The 15049-nt window shown below is 47.9% G+C and overlaps 1 protein-coding gene across 6 annotated transcripts in view; it reads left to right on the top strand.

Moving 5' to 3' along the window:
- The first annotated feature begins 2043 nt into the window (after positions 1-2043).
- Positions 2044-15049, top strand: part of NOLC1 (nucleolar and coiled-body phosphoprotein 1) — a 125963-nt gene continuing 112957 nt past the window's right edge. For 2 of the 6 annotated variants that reach the window (XM_077259209.1, XM_077259207.1), the window contains exons 1-2: positions 2044-2382; positions 6215-6270. In XM_077259209.1, coding sequence (XP_077115324.1) covers positions 2272-2382; positions 6215-6270 — 167 coding nt within the window. In that variant the 5' untranslated portion in view covers positions 2044-2271. The remainder of the gene's footprint in view (positions 2383-6214; positions 6271-15049) is intronic. The other 4 variants (XM_077259212.1, XM_077259208.1, XM_077259210.1 and 1 more) reach the window with 3 other exon arrangements.

Raw genomic sequence — 15049 nt, 5'->3', positions numbered from 1 at the left:
CAAAAGCAACCCACTAGCATGAGAACAGCAGGGCTTAGCCTGAGCACAAATTCGACAGGACTGCACGAAGGAACGCACATCCCGTGACAAAGAAGGCCACCAAAAGGACCTGGCAACCAAATCTCTGGTTCCAAAGATCCCAGGATGACCAGCCAACACCGAACAATGGATCTCAGAAATCACCTTATTAGTCCATCTATCAGGAACAAACAATTTCCCCACAGGACAGCGGTCGGGTCTATCAGCCTGAAACTCATGAAGCACCCGCCGCAAATCAGGGGAGATAGCAGAAAGAATCACCCCCTCTTTGAGAATACCAGCCGGCTCACGGACTCCAGGAGAATCAGGCAAAAAACTCCTAGACAAGGCATCAGCTTTCACATTCTTAGATCCCGGAAGATACGAGACCACAAAATCAAAACGGGAGAAAAACAAGGACCACCGAGCCTGTCTAGGATTCAAGCGCTTGGCCGACTCAAGGTAAATCAGATTCTTATGGTCGGTCAAGACCACAACACGATGCTTGGCTCCCTCAAGCCAATGTCGCCACTCCTCGAATGCCCACTTCATAGCCAACAACTCCTGATTGCCGACATCATAATTACGCTCAGCAGGCGAAAACTTTCTGGAGAAGAAAGCACATGGCTTCAACACAGAGCCATCAGAACTTCTCTGAGACAGAACAGCTCCTGCCCCAATCTCAGAAGCGTCAACCTCAACCTGAAAAGGGAGATAAACATCTGGCTGACGCAACACAGGGGCAGAAGTAAAATGACGCTTAAAGGGAACCTGTCACCCCGTTTTTTCGGTATTAGATAAAAATACTGTTAAATAGGGCCTGAGCTGTGCATTACAATAGTGTAGTTTGTGGACCCCGATTCCCCACCTATGCTGCCGAAATACGTTACCAAAGTAGTCGTTTTCGCCTGTCAATCAGGCTGGTCAGGTCAGATGGGCGTGGTGTCTTCCCCCAGATCTTGCGTAGTTTTCCGTTGGTGGCGTAGTGGTGTGCGCATGTCCAAGGTCCCGAATCCTGCACAGGGGTGTGAAAATAGCAGCGATGTCCGTTATTCCATTGGTGGTCGGTGGGCGCGGCCATCTTGCTTTGGCCGCGCGTGCGCAGAAGCGGCGCTCTGCTGGCCGCGGCTTCAGGAAAATGGCCGCGGGCATCCGCGCGTGCGCAGATGGCTATCGCGGCGGCCATTTTCGTGAAGCAGAGTTCGCATCTCGGCTTCACGAAAATGGCCGCCGCGATAGCCATCTGCGCACGCGCGGATGCCCGCGGCCATTTTCCTGAAGCCGCGGCCAGCAGAGCGCCGCTTCTGCGCACGCGCGGCCAAAGCAAGATGGCCGCGCCCACCGACCACCAATGGAATAACGGACATCGCTGCTATTTTCTCACCCCTGTGCAGGATTCGGGACCTTGGACATGCGCACACCACTACGCCACCAACGGAAAACTACGCAAGATCTGGGGGAAGACACCACGCCCATCTGACCTGACCAGCCTGATTGACAGGCGAAAAGACTACTTTGGTAACGTATTTCGGCAGCATAGGTGGGGAATCGGGGTCCACAAACTACACTATTGTAAAGCACAGCTCAGGCCCTATTTAACAGTATTTTTATCTCATACCGAAAAAACGGGGTGACAGGTTCCCTTTAAGCTCCTGAAAGGCCTCCACAGCCGCAGAGGACCAATTCACCACATCAGCACCTTTCTTGGTCAAATCGGTCAGAGGTTTAACCACAGTAGAAAAATTAGCAATGAAGCGGCGATAAAAATTAGCAAAGCCCAAAAATTTCTGAAGGCTCTTCACAGATGTGGGCTGAGTCCAATCATAAATAGCCTGGACCTTAACAGGGTCCATTTCAATAGCCGAGGGAGAAAAAATGAACCCCAGAAAAGAAACCTTCTGAACTCCAAAAAGGCACTTAGACCCCTTCACAAACAGTGTATTAGCAGCTCAGTGCTGAGGACTCAGTCTATCGCATCTCCTCAGCACTGAGCTGTGTAAAGTCTATCGCAGTCTCCTCAGCAGTGAGCCGCCTAGAATGGAGCTGCAGGAAGGAGACTCAGGATCATCTCCAATCTAGCCGCACCCGTACAGAGAACGCCTCCTTTCTACACCCAGCTTTGCCTCTATGTTCTCCGGCGCGGCCTGGCACACTTTCCGGTGACGTCATTGTTTTGCGACAATCAGCAAGTCGCTCCTTCCTGTCTCCACGTGATTGCCGAGGTGCAGCGTGTGCGCGGTCGGAGCTAGAATCATGGCGGAACAGCGTGTGGTGCCCAGCGATCTTTTCCCCCACGTGCTGCGGTTTTTGCACGATAACCAGTTCACTAATGCTGCGAAAGAATTCATGAAGGCGACTGGAGTGGTGAGTGCTGAGGCGGCCATGTAATAGGGGACCGCAGGTCGTGTGCTGTCCTGGGGTACCAGAGCAGCCGGTACTCGGGGGCTCAGCATTGGTCTGTGGTGGTACTGGGGGGGCTCGGCGGTGTGCTCTCTGGCTGTACTGGGGGGCTCGGCGATGTGCTCTCTGGCTGTACTGGGGGGGCTCGGCGATGTGCTCTCTGGCTGTACTGGGGGGCTCGGCGATGTGCTCTCTGGTGGTACTGGGGGGGCTCGGCGGTGAGCTCTCTGGTGGTACTGGGGGGCTCGGCGGTGTGCTCTCTGGCTGTACTGGGGGGCTCGGCGATGTGCTCTCTGGCTGTACTGGGGGGGCTCGGCGATGTGCTCTCTGGCTGTACTGGGGGGCTCGGCGATGTGCTCTCTGGTGGTACTGGGGGGGCTCGGCGATGTGCTCTCTGGTGGTACTGGGGGGCTCGGCGGTGAGCTCTCTGGCGGTACTGGGGGGCTCGGCGGTGAGCTCTCTGGTGGTACTGGGGGGCTCGGCGGTGTGCTCTCTGGCTGTACTGGGGGGCTCGGCGGTGTGCTCTCTGGCTGTACTGGGGGGCTCGGCGGTGAGCTCTCTGGCGGTACTGGGGGGCTCGGCGGTGTGCTCTCTGGTGGTACTGGGGGGCTCGGCGGTGTGCTCTCTGGCGGTACTGGGGGGCTCGGCGGTGTGCTCTCTGGCGGTACTGGGGGGCTCATCGACGTGCCCTCTGGCTGTACTGGAGGGCTCAGCATTGGTCTCTGGCTGTACTGGGGGGGCTCGGCCGTGCGCTCTCTGGCTGTACTGGGGGGGGGCTCGGCGGTGCACTCTCTGGCTGTACTGGGGGGGCTCGACCGTGCGCTCTCTGGCTGTACTGGGGGGGGCTCGGCCGTGTGCTCTCTGGCTGTACTGGGGGGGCTCGGCGGTGCACTCTCTCTGGCTGTACTGGGGGGGCTCGGCTATGTATATTAGCCAGTGCTTGTCATCTGTGAACTAACATGGATGAGAGCTGTCTATACAGTGTTAGTGATGGGGCACTACTGTGTGTGTGTGTGATTGTGGTCAGCATGGTCCGGAGTCACAGTGCTGCACACATTAATATTTACCCATCAGAGAGGTGGAAATCGCTGGACTCCATTACTTCTCTGCTTTGATATTTACCTGGTGTGGGCGTTACCTCGTACAATAAATCCAGCAATATTTCCTGTCCACACAGCCTTGGGCACTTCAGGCTAGCTTTCTATTAACTCGATCAGATGGCACACTTTGGCTTATGAGTTCTATTTGTGTTCACGCATAGAACTTGTATCTATTGTAGTCTGTTGGGAAGTTTACAAGTGAGTGAGCCCCCTAACATATGTTATGCTGCCTACAGGGTGGGAAATCTGTCTGCTGCTGGTGGTCCTGATTGGCTGCTATAGTCTGGTGACAGCCGTCATGGTGACATGAAAATGAATGCTGGTGTAAACCTGTGGTCAGCAAAGGAATGTCAGTATATGAGGAGGCTTTTGGGGCTTTGTTCACACTGTATTCAGTTGGAGGTATCGCAGGCATATGTTGGCCATTGATACACAGTGTAACAAATGTACTGCATTGGTTGCTTTTTCTTCCCCAGAGGAAAACGCAGCAGTCTATTCTTCTATATACAAGAATGTTTTTTTACACCCAAATTTGTCATATTTTTATTTGTTTGATAGTGAGAAAATTAAATGTAAGCTGATTCCAATATTTTGTTTCATAAATGTGGAGTAACCTGCATCTTGTTACGAAACTCTACACTTTTCTTGTCACTTTCCAAATTTGTACAATATCGATTAAAGGATGAAGGTTATAGCTAAGTTTTCGGCCATTATGAACTCGTTTGTTGCATCTTGACTGACCGCTAGATTTAAGACAAGTATTTGGTACCTGATTTGTCAAACTGCAATTAAAAGGTCCATAAAGGGAAAGTCTTGATAAGTGTTTGTCTTTTATTGTTCTTTTTAAAGGGAGTCTCTCGTCAGGTTTTTTGCCACCTAATCTGAGAGACACATAATGTAGTGGCAGATTCCCCAATTCCAGCGATGTGTCACTTAGGCCTCTTTCACACTTCAGTTGTTTGGCGTCAGTCTAAATCCGCCATTTTCCTCAAAAAACGGATCCGTTTTTTTTTTCGACGGATTCGTTTTTTTCCCCATAGACTTGCATTAGCGACGGATTGTGACGGATGGTCGTCCGTTCCATCCGTCATGCGACGGATCCGTCAAAACTTGGCGGACGTCATCTAGACATTGACGGTCATTGCAACTTTTTTGTCTGCGTTGAAATGGCGGATCGCGACGGACCCGTCGCGTCCGTCATTTCATAGAATGGCCACCTATGGGCGACAGATCCGTCGCGACCGTCATTTCGGCGGATCCGTCGCCCCAATCCGTTTTTTCAATTTTTTTCAATTGCGCATGCTCCAAAAAGTATATACAACCCCCGAGTAACGGATCCGTCAAAAAAACGGATCCGTTACATCCGTTTTTTCAACTATTGTGACGGATCCGTTGATCCGTCATTATGTCAGAAGTGACTGACGCCAAAAAACTGAAGTGTGAAAGAAGCTTTACTGGGCTACTTGCAGAAGTTTTGTTCAAATATTTTTTCTTCAGCAGATTATCTCTAGAGGACTAGTAAACCTGATGCCAGGTAGTACTCCATATTCATGAGCTCTGTATAACCCTGCTTTCACTGTTTGGCAAATTGGCAGCCTTTTGTGTACACTGCATAGGCAAACAGCTGTCAATTAGTGGCGGGGCAGAGTTATATAGAAATCAGTATTCTGACAACTGGTAGATCTACAGCAGAGAAAACAGGATTTTGGTTTTTTTTCAAAACTGCAATGAGCATCCCAGTAAGTGACACAGTGCTGGAATCAGGGTCTTTGCTCCTTCATCGTCCTGCTTGCAGATGGTGTAGCAAATACCTGGTGATAGGTGATAGATTCCATTTGAAGGGATTGTTTCACGTTCTTAAATTGTTAAAGGGAACCTGTCACCCCCCGCCTGGCGTTTTTAACTAAAAGAGCCACCTTGTGCAGCACCGATGCTGCATTCTGTCAAGGTGGCTCTTTTAATTGGGGTCCCTTCTAATGCTGCAATATTCGGTTTTTTAATTAGCCCGCCATACCTGTAGTCTGTCCTGGGGGCATGTCTTTTCCTTCCGGACACAAACGCCTCCCAGCCATCCCTCAGCCCCTCCGGGCGCCACCTCCTCTGCCTTCATTAACGTCCCTGGCGCCTGCGCTGTAAGTTCCCATCATGTGATGGGAGTCGAAGGCAGCACTAACTGTGCATGCCCGAAAAAGGAACTTACAGCGCAGGCGCTGGGGAATAGTCACAAGAACAGAGAGATTTTTACTTTTATAACGGAAAGCACATTGCCCAGGTTTCTGGCCACCCAGCGGTCTGAGTGTCGTAAGGAGCCATGCCACTATTGAACTTGTGCCTTACAGCCTGCTCACTCCTCTGTCGCTGGCCAGATCGCTGGATTCAGCCAGATTCAGTTCCCCTTTGCTTCTCCCATGCTACAGAGATAAAGCTGCTTTTACTTATTAGCCTGTAAGGCTGCTCAGTTTGGACCTGCAGTGCAGCCATACTCCTGGTCTGTAGTGCCAGTCTTCAGGAGCACACTGCCCCCGGCAACCAGGAATTCGGGAGGCAGAGAAGCCATGCGCTCCTGTGCATATAGCATGAGATAACACCTTTAATTATATGTTTAATTGTCTGTTTGCATAGAAACCTCAGCAATGTCCTGTGTGTAACAAATGTCAATGTCTATAATTTCACTTTTATTTTTCCCCCTATGACAGAAGGCTCAGGACGCTAGCCCGGCATCCCTTCTAGATATCTTCAGTGACTGGATTAAGTAAGTTACTTAGTCTTTTACACAACTTACTTCTATAAAAACTAAAGTAAAAGTAGGAAAATGACTGTGAATGTGCTAGCTTGTCTTTTCCAGCTACCAGGAAATAAAATCTTCTATATCGATAAATAGAAGATAACCTGAGAAGTGACATTTTGTACACCTACTAGTAAATGTCTATACAGAGCAACACAATTTGTTTAAAGGGAACCAACCACCACCTTTCAGGCCTAATACACAGCATTCTATAATGCTGTATATCTGCTCACAACCCGACCTGCAAGAGAAGAAAAGTTACTTTTATTATACTCACCTGCGGTCTGGTCCGAGGACTGTCACTGGTTGTGGTCCGGCGCCTCCCATCTTCTTACGATCGCCTCCCTCTTTGCTTCTTGTGGATGGAGCGTCCCTTCATCAGGCGCCAGTGCTCTTTGACCTTTCCTGGGGCATGTGCACTGCAGTACTTTGCCCTGAACAGGGAAGAGACATATGCCTGCGCAGGAGCGCAATGCCGAGGATCCTGTGTGGACGACGAAGGGAATCGCCATCCACAGTAAGCAAGAAGGAGGACGGCGATCGTGAGAAGATGGGAGGCGCTGCACCAGGACCAGCAACACCGCTCAGACCGGACCGCCCTGCAGGTTAGTATAAGAAAAGTTATTTTTCTTCTCTTCCAGGTTGGGCTGGGGCTTATCTACAGCATTATAAAATGTGGTATATCAGCCCTGAAAGGTGGTGGTCATATCTCATATTGGCCAAACCTGGTGATAGGTTCCCTTTGAAGAAAAGTCACAATAGTTTAAAATATTTTAAGGACTTATCCTCGCTGTAACTGTCACCCTGTGGCCTATTGGGGTGCAAGGATGTTGTGACTTTACCTCCTGCTCATGATCCTTCTATTAGACAGGATAGGTTGTCTTGGATTAGAAACATATGGCTGCTTCTTTCTGTCAAAATCACTGCATGTTCTGCTTTATTGAAGTCAATGGGGAACATCTTTGGATGTTTGGTGCTGTATCTGGAAAAAGGCAATGCTGAATAAGAATATTAAGACTCTTGTTACTTAGCATCTTTACTGCAGACCAATGACTGATAAATCCATCATGCGCGAGTGCTACTTCCCACACATGACAACTATATCCATCATAATAATCTTGTGGACATTTCTCACTTCTCAGAGTTCCCACAAGATAAATATTATTTATAAACATAAACAGGCTATAGTGATGCGTATGGTAACACAAATAAAATATAAATTATTGAAACCACAACACAAGAGCTTCTATTCTATGAGTGGTGGTATCAGGGCTTTGGAGTTGTAGGCAGTGAAAAATGTACCAACGCTGACTGCTAAAATGTATAATAAATTGGGTTCAGTAGCACAATGCATGATGTGATGTAAAATTTTCATAATTTAGGAAAGTTCCGAAATGTCCTATAAATGTCTGTTCTGTTCCTGATCTAAGGATCTCAGCTTTTAGTTGAGATGAATTTGTGCTGCACTTTATGTACATGCTCAGTAGTGAGGCAGTGCCGTTGAGTCGGAGGGTTGGCTTACTGACTCCACATCCCTACTGACATATATCGACCAGCTCCATCCAGAACGGTACACTTTCCCACTCACCTAAAATCTGGAATCGCCCTCTGACACCAGGCTGCCAAACTCCTAGAATGGTCACGAAGAACAGCTTACAAAAGAAAATCCTCTTTATTCCCATAAACGTTCCATGCACTTGAAATGTATAAAAAGAAGCTTATTGTTTTTTGTATTTGTGACCATTCTTAAAGTTTTGGAGCCTGGTGAGGGTGTTCCCAGATTTGGGTAGGACAGTTGATCAGTTTCCCCTTCCCTTAGAATAGGTAAGTTTTCACTAGTTTCGGAAGGCGTGATATCAGCTTGATAAGTAGTACACAGCTTGGTTAGGTCGGATTCTTTGCAGCTTAACCACTGAAATGCTGTGTACAGTAAGTAACAACTGCAGCGTCAAAGGGCATTGACAGAAGGGTGACTCTCAATGTCTGAAAAATTATTTAGAATTGCGAGTCCTCAGTGGTTGATACCTTTTAATGGCTAACTGAAAAGATGGTAACAAATTGCAAGCTTTCGAGACTACACAGGTCTCTTCATCAGGCACAGACTAAAGCAAATTCTGAAGAATCACATATTTATACACAATACAGCACAGAACTGTCATTATGGGAGCGTGATAAACAGTTGTGTCCATAAATATTGGAAAGTTCCTAGATTAGGAGTGAATGTTTTGTCCTCTGATTGGGGTCTGGTTCTGTTATGATGCCCCCACATGGTCTGAAGTGCAAATTCCTTAACCCCTTCACCCCGAAGCCTGTTTTCACCTAAGTGGCAGGGCCATTTTTTTACAATTCTGACCACTGTCACTTTATGAGGTCATAACTCTGAAACGCTTCAACGGATCCTGGTGATTCTGACATTGTTTTCTCGTGACATATTGTACTTTATGATAGTGGTAAAACTTCGATGTGACTTGCATTTATTTGTGAAAAAAACAAAAATTTGTCGAAAATTATGAAAATTTAGCAATTTTCAAACTTTTAGTTTTTATGCCCTTAAATTAGAGAGTTATATCACATAATATAGTTAATAAACAACATTTCCCACATGTCTGCTTTACATCAGCACAATTTTGGAAACATAATTTTTTTTTGTTAGGGACTTATAAGGGTTAAAAGTTGACCAGCGATTTCTCATTTTTGCAACAAAATTTGCAAAACCATTTTTTTTACGGACCACCTCACACTTGAAGTGACTTTGAGGGGTCTATATGACAGAAAATGCCCAAAAGTGACACCATTCTAAAAACTGCACCCCTCAAGGTACTCAAAACCACATTCAAAAAGTTTATTAACCCCTCAGGTGCTTCACAGGAATTTTTGGAACGTTTAAAAAAAAATTGAACATTTAACTTTTTTTTCACAAAATTTTTACTTCAGATCCAATTTGTTTTATTTTACCAAGGGTAACAGGAGAAATTGGACCACAAAAGTTGTTGTACAATTTGTCCTGAGTACACTGATACCCCACATGTTGGGGTAAACCATTGATTGGGCACATGGCAGAGCTCGGAAGGGAAGGAGCGCCATTTTACTTTTCAATACAAGATTTGCTGGAATTGAGATCGGAACCCATGGCTCGATTGGAGAGCCCCTGACGTGCCTAAACAGTGGAAACCCCCACAAGTGACACCATTTTGGAAAGTAGACCCTCTAAGGAACTAATCTAGATTTGTGTTGAGCACTTTGAACCTCCAAGTGCTTCACAGAAGTTTATAATGTAGAGCCGTAAAAAAAAATTCATATTTTCACAAAAAAATGATCTTTTTGCCCCAAATTTTTTATTTTCCCAAGGGTAACAGGATAAATTGGACCTCAAAAGTTGTTGTGCAATTTGTCCTGAGTACGCTGATACTTCATATATGGGGATAAACCACTGTTTGAGCACATGGCAGAGCTCAGAAGGGAAGGAGCGCCGTTTGACTTTTCAATGCAAAATTGGCTGGAATTGAGATCGGAACCCATGTCGCCTTTGGAGAGCCCCTGACATGCCTAAACTGGAAACCCCCCACAATGGACCCCATTTTGGAAAGAAGACCCCCTAAGGAACTTATCTAGATGTGTGGTGAGCACGTTTAACCCCCAATTGTTTCACTAAAGCTTAGAATGTAGAGCTGTGAAAATTAAAAAAAAAATCATTTTTTCTTTCCATAAAATGATGTTTCAGCCCGCAATTTTTTTTTCCCCAAGGGTAACAGGAGAAATTGGACCACAAAAGTTATTGTCCAATTTGTCCTGAGTATGCTGATATCCCATACATGGGGGGGAACCACTGTTTGGGCGCACGGCAGAGCTCGGAAGGGAAGGAGCGCCTTTTGAAATGCAGACTTAGATGGATTGGTCTGCAGGTGTCATGTTGCATTTGCAGAGCCCCTGATGTACCTAAACAGTAGAAACCCCCCACAAGTGACCCCACATTGGAAACTAGACCCCCCAAGGAACTTATCTAGATGTGTTGTGAGAACTTTGAACCAACAAGTGTTTCACTACAGTTTATAACGCAGATCCGTGAAAATAAAAAATCTTTTTTTTTCCACGAAAATGATATTTTAGCCCCCACATTTTATTTTCCCATGGGTAACAGGACAAATTGTACCCCAAAAGTTGTTGTCCAACTTGTCCTGAGAACGCTGATACCCCATATGTTGGGGGGGACCACTGTTTGGGCGCACAGGAGAACTCGGAAGGGAAGGAGCACTGTTTTAGTTTTTCAAAGCAGAATTGGCTGGAATTGAGATCGGACGCCATGTCGCGTTTGGAGAGCCCCTGATGTGCCTAAACAGTGGAAACTCCCCAATTCTAACTGAAATCCTAACCCCAACCCTAACTCTAGCCCTAACTCTAGCCCTAACTCTAGCCCTAACTCTAGCCCTAACTCTAGCCCTAACTCTAGCCCTAACTCTAGCCCTAACTCTAGCCCTAACTCTAGCCCTAACTCTAGCCCTAACTCTAGCCCTAACTCTAGCCCTAACTCTAGCCCTAACTCTAGCCCTAACTCTAGCCCTAACTCTAGCCCTAACTCTAGCCCTAACTCTAGCCCTAACTCTAGCCCTAACTCTAGCCCTAACTCTAGCCCTAACTCTAGCCCTAACTCTAGCCCTAACTCTAGCCCTAACTCTAGCCCTAACTCTAGCCCTAACTCTAGCCCTAACTCTAGCCCTAACTCTAGCCCTAACTCTAGCCCTAACTCTAGCCCTAACTCTAGCCCTAACTCTAGCCCTAACTCTAGCCCTAACTCTAGCCCTAACTCTAGCCCTAACTCTAGCCCTAACTCTAGCCCTAACTCTAGCCCTAACTCTAGCCCTAACTCTAGCCCTAACTCTAGCCCTAACTCTAGCCCTAACTCTAGCCCTAACTCTAGCCCTAACTCTAGCCCTAACTCTAGCCCTAACTCTAGCCCTAACTCTAGCCCTAACTCTAGCCCTAACTCTAGCCCTAACTCTAGCCCTAACTCTAGCCCTAACTCTAGCCCTAACTCTAGCCCTAACTCTAGCCCTAACTCTAGCCCTAACTCTAGCCCTAACTCTAGCCCTAACTCTAGCCCTAACTCTAGCCCTAACTCTAGCCCTAACTCTAGCCCTAACTCTAGCCCTAACTCTAGCCCTAACTCTAGCCCTAACTCTAGCCCTAACTCTAGCCCTAACTCTAGCCCTAACTCTAGCCCTAACTCTAGCCCTAACTCTAGCCCTAACTCTAGCCCTAACTCTAGCCCTAACTCTAGCCCTAACTCTAGCCCTAACTCTAGCCCTAACTCTAGCCCTAACTCTAGCCCTAACTCTAGCCCTAACTCTAGCCCTAACTCTAGCCCTAACTCTAGCCCTAACTCTAGCCCTAACTCTAGCCCTAACTCTAGCCCTAACTCTAGCCCTAACTCTAGCCCTAACTCTAGCCCTAACTCTAGCCCTAACTCTAGCCCTAACTCTAGCCCTAACTCTAGCCCTAACTCTAGCCCTAACTCTAGCCCTAACTCTAGCCCTAACTCTAGCCCTAACTCTAGCCCTAACTCTAGCCCTAACTCTAGCCCTAACTCTAGCCCTAACTCTAGCCCTAACTCTAGCCCTAACTCTAGCCCTAACTCTAGCCCTAACTCTAGCCCTAACTCTAGCCCTAACTCTAGCCCTAACTCTAGCCCTAACTCTAGCCCTAACTCTAGCCCTAACTCTAGCCCTAACTCTAGCCCTAACTCTAGCCCTAACTCTAGCCCTAACTCTAGCCCTAACTCTAGCCCTAACTCTAGCCCTAACTCTAGCCCTAACTCTAGCCCTAACTCTAGCCCTAACTCTAGCCCTAACTCTAGCCCTAACTCTAGCCCTAACTCTAGCCCTAACTCTAGCCCTAACTCTAGCCCTAACTCTAGCCCTAACTCTAGCCCTAACTCTAGCCCTAACTCTAGCCCTAACTCTAGCCCTAACTCTAGCCCTAACTCTAGCCCTAACTCTAGCCCTAACTCTAGCCCTAACTCTAGCCCTAACTCTAGCCCTAACTCTAGCCCTAACTCTAGCCCTAACTCTAGCCCTAACTCTAGCCCTAACTCTAGCCCTAACTCTAGCCCTAACTCTAGCCCTAACTCTAGCCCTAACTCTAGCCCTAACTCTAGCCCTAACTCTAGCCCTAACTCTAGCCCTAACTCTAGCCCTAACTCTAGCCCTAACTCTAGCCCTAACTCTAGCCCTAACTCTAGCCCTAACTCTAGCCCTAACTCTAGCCCTAACTCTAGCCCTAACTCTAGCCCTAACTCTAGCCCTAACTCTAGCCCTAACTCTAGCCCTAACTCTAGCCCTAACTCTAGCCCTAACTCTAGCCCTAACTCTAGCCCTAACTCTAGCCCTAACTCTAGCCCTAACTCTAGCCCTAACTCTAGCCCTAACTCTAGCCCTAACTCTAGCCCTAACTCTAGCCCTAACTCTAGCCCTAACTCTAGCCCTAACTCTAGCCCTAACTCTAGCCCTAACTCTAGCCCTAACTCTAGCCCTAACTCTAGCCCTAACTCTAGCCCTAACTCTAGCCCTAACTCTAGCCCTAACTCTAGCCCTAACTCTAGCCCTAACTCTAGCCCTAACTCTAGCCCTAACTCTAGCCCTAACTCTAGCCCTAACTCTAGCCCTAACTCTAGCCCTAACTCTAGCCCTAACTCTAGCCCTAACTCTAGCCCTAACTCTAGCCCTAACTCTAGCCCTAACTCTAGCCCTAACTCTAGCCCTAACTCTAGCCCTAACTCTAGCCCTAACTCTAGCCCTAACTCTAGCCCTAACTCTAGCCCTAACTCTAGCCCTAACTCTAGCCCTAACTCTAGCCCTAACTCTAGCCCTAACTCTAGCCCTAACTCTAGCCCTAACTCTAGCCCTAACTCTAGCCCTAACTCTAGCCCTAACTCTAGCCCTAACTCTAGCCCTAACTCTAGCCCTAACTCTAGCCCTAACTCTAGCCCTAACTCTAGCCCTAACTCTAGCCCTAACTCTAGCCCTAACTCTAGCCCTAACTCTAGCCCTAACTCTAGCCCTAACTCTAGCCCTAACTCTAGCCCTAACTCTAGCCCTAACTCTAGCCCTAACTCTAGCCCTAACTCTAGCCCTAACTCTAGCCCTAACTCTAGCCCTAACTCTAGCCCTAACTCTAGCCCTAACTCTAGCCCTAACTCTAGCCCTAACTCTAGCCCTAACTCTAGCCCTAACTCTAGCCCTAACTCTAGCCCTAACTCTAGCCCTAACTCTAGCCCTAACTCTAGCCCTAACTCTAGCCCTAACTCTAGCCCTAACTCTAGCCCTAACTCTAGCCCTAACTCTAGCCCTAACTCTAGCCCTAACTCTAGCCCTAACTCTAGCCCTAACTCTAGCCCTAACTCTAGCCCTAACTCTAGCCCTAACTCTAGCCCTAACTCTAGCCCTAACTCTAGCCCTAACTCTAGCCCTAACTCTAGCCCTAACTCTAGCCCTAACTCTAGCCCTAACTCTAGCCCTAACTCTAGCCCTAACTCTAGCCCTAACTCTAGCCCTAACTCTAGCCCTAACTCTAGCCCTAACTCTAGCCCTAACTCTAGCCCTAACTCTAGCCCTAACTCTAGCCCTAACTCTAGCCCTAACTCTAGCCCTAACTCTAGCCCTAACTCTAGCCCTAACTCTAGCCCTAACTCTAGCCCTAACTCTAGCCCTAACTCTAGCCCTAACTCTAGCCCTAACTCTAGCCCTAACTCTAGCCCTAACTCTAGCCCTAACTCTAGCCCTAACTCTAGCCCTAACTCTAGCCCTAACTCTAGCCCTAACTCTAGCCCTAACTCTAGCCCTAACTCTAGCCCTAACTCTAGCCCTAACTCTAGCCCTAACTCTAGCCCTAACTCTAGCCCTAACTCTAGCCCTAACTCTAGCCCTAACTCTAGCCCTAACTCTAGCCCTAACTCTAGCCCTAACTCTAGCCCTAACTCTAGCCCTAACTCTAGCCCTAACTCTAGCCCTAACTCTAGCCCTAACTCTAGCCCTAACTCTAGCCCTAACTCTAGCCCTAACTCTAGCCCTAACTCTAGCCCTAACTCTAGCCCTAACTCTAGCCCTAACTCTAGCCCTAACTCTAGCCCTAACTCTAGCCCTAACTCTAGCCCTAACTCTAGCCCTAACTCTAGCCCTAACTCTAGCCCTAACTCTAGCCCTAACTCTAGCCCTAACTCTAGCCCTAACTCTAGCCCTAACTCTAGCCCTAACTCTAGCCCTAACTCTAGCCCTAACTCTAGCCCTAACTCTAGCCCTAACTCTAGCCCTAACTCTAGCCCTAACTCTAGCCCTAACTCTAGCCCTAACTCTAGCCCTAACTCTAGCCCTAACTCTAGCCCTAACTCTAGCCCTAACTCTAGCCCTAACTCTAGCCCTAACTCTAGCCCTAACTCTAGCCCTAACTCTAGCCCTAACTCTAGCCCTAACTCTAGCCCTAACTCTAGCCCTAACTCTAGCCCTAACTCTAGCCCTAACTCTAGCCCTAACTCTAGCCCTAACTCTAGCCCTAACTCTAGCCCTAACTCTAGCCCTAACTCTAGCCCTAACTCTAGCCCTAACTCTAGCCCTAACTCTAGCCCTAACTCTAGCCCTAACTCTAGCCCTAACTCTAGCCCTAACTCTAGCCCTAACTCTAGCCCTAACTCTAGCCCTAACTCTAGCCCTAACTCTAGCCCTAACTCTAGCCCTAACTCTAGCCCTAACTCTAGCCC

Source organism: Ranitomeya variabilis, chromosome 4, assembly GCF_051348905.1.
Source record: "Ranitomeya variabilis isolate aRanVar5 chromosome 4, aRanVar5.hap1, whole genome shotgun sequence".
NCBI lineage: Eukaryota > Metazoa > Chordata > Amphibia > Anura > Dendrobatidae > Ranitomeya > Ranitomeya variabilis.
Note: the sequence above shows the minus strand (reverse complement) of the source record. Positions and strands in the feature narration are given on the sequence as shown.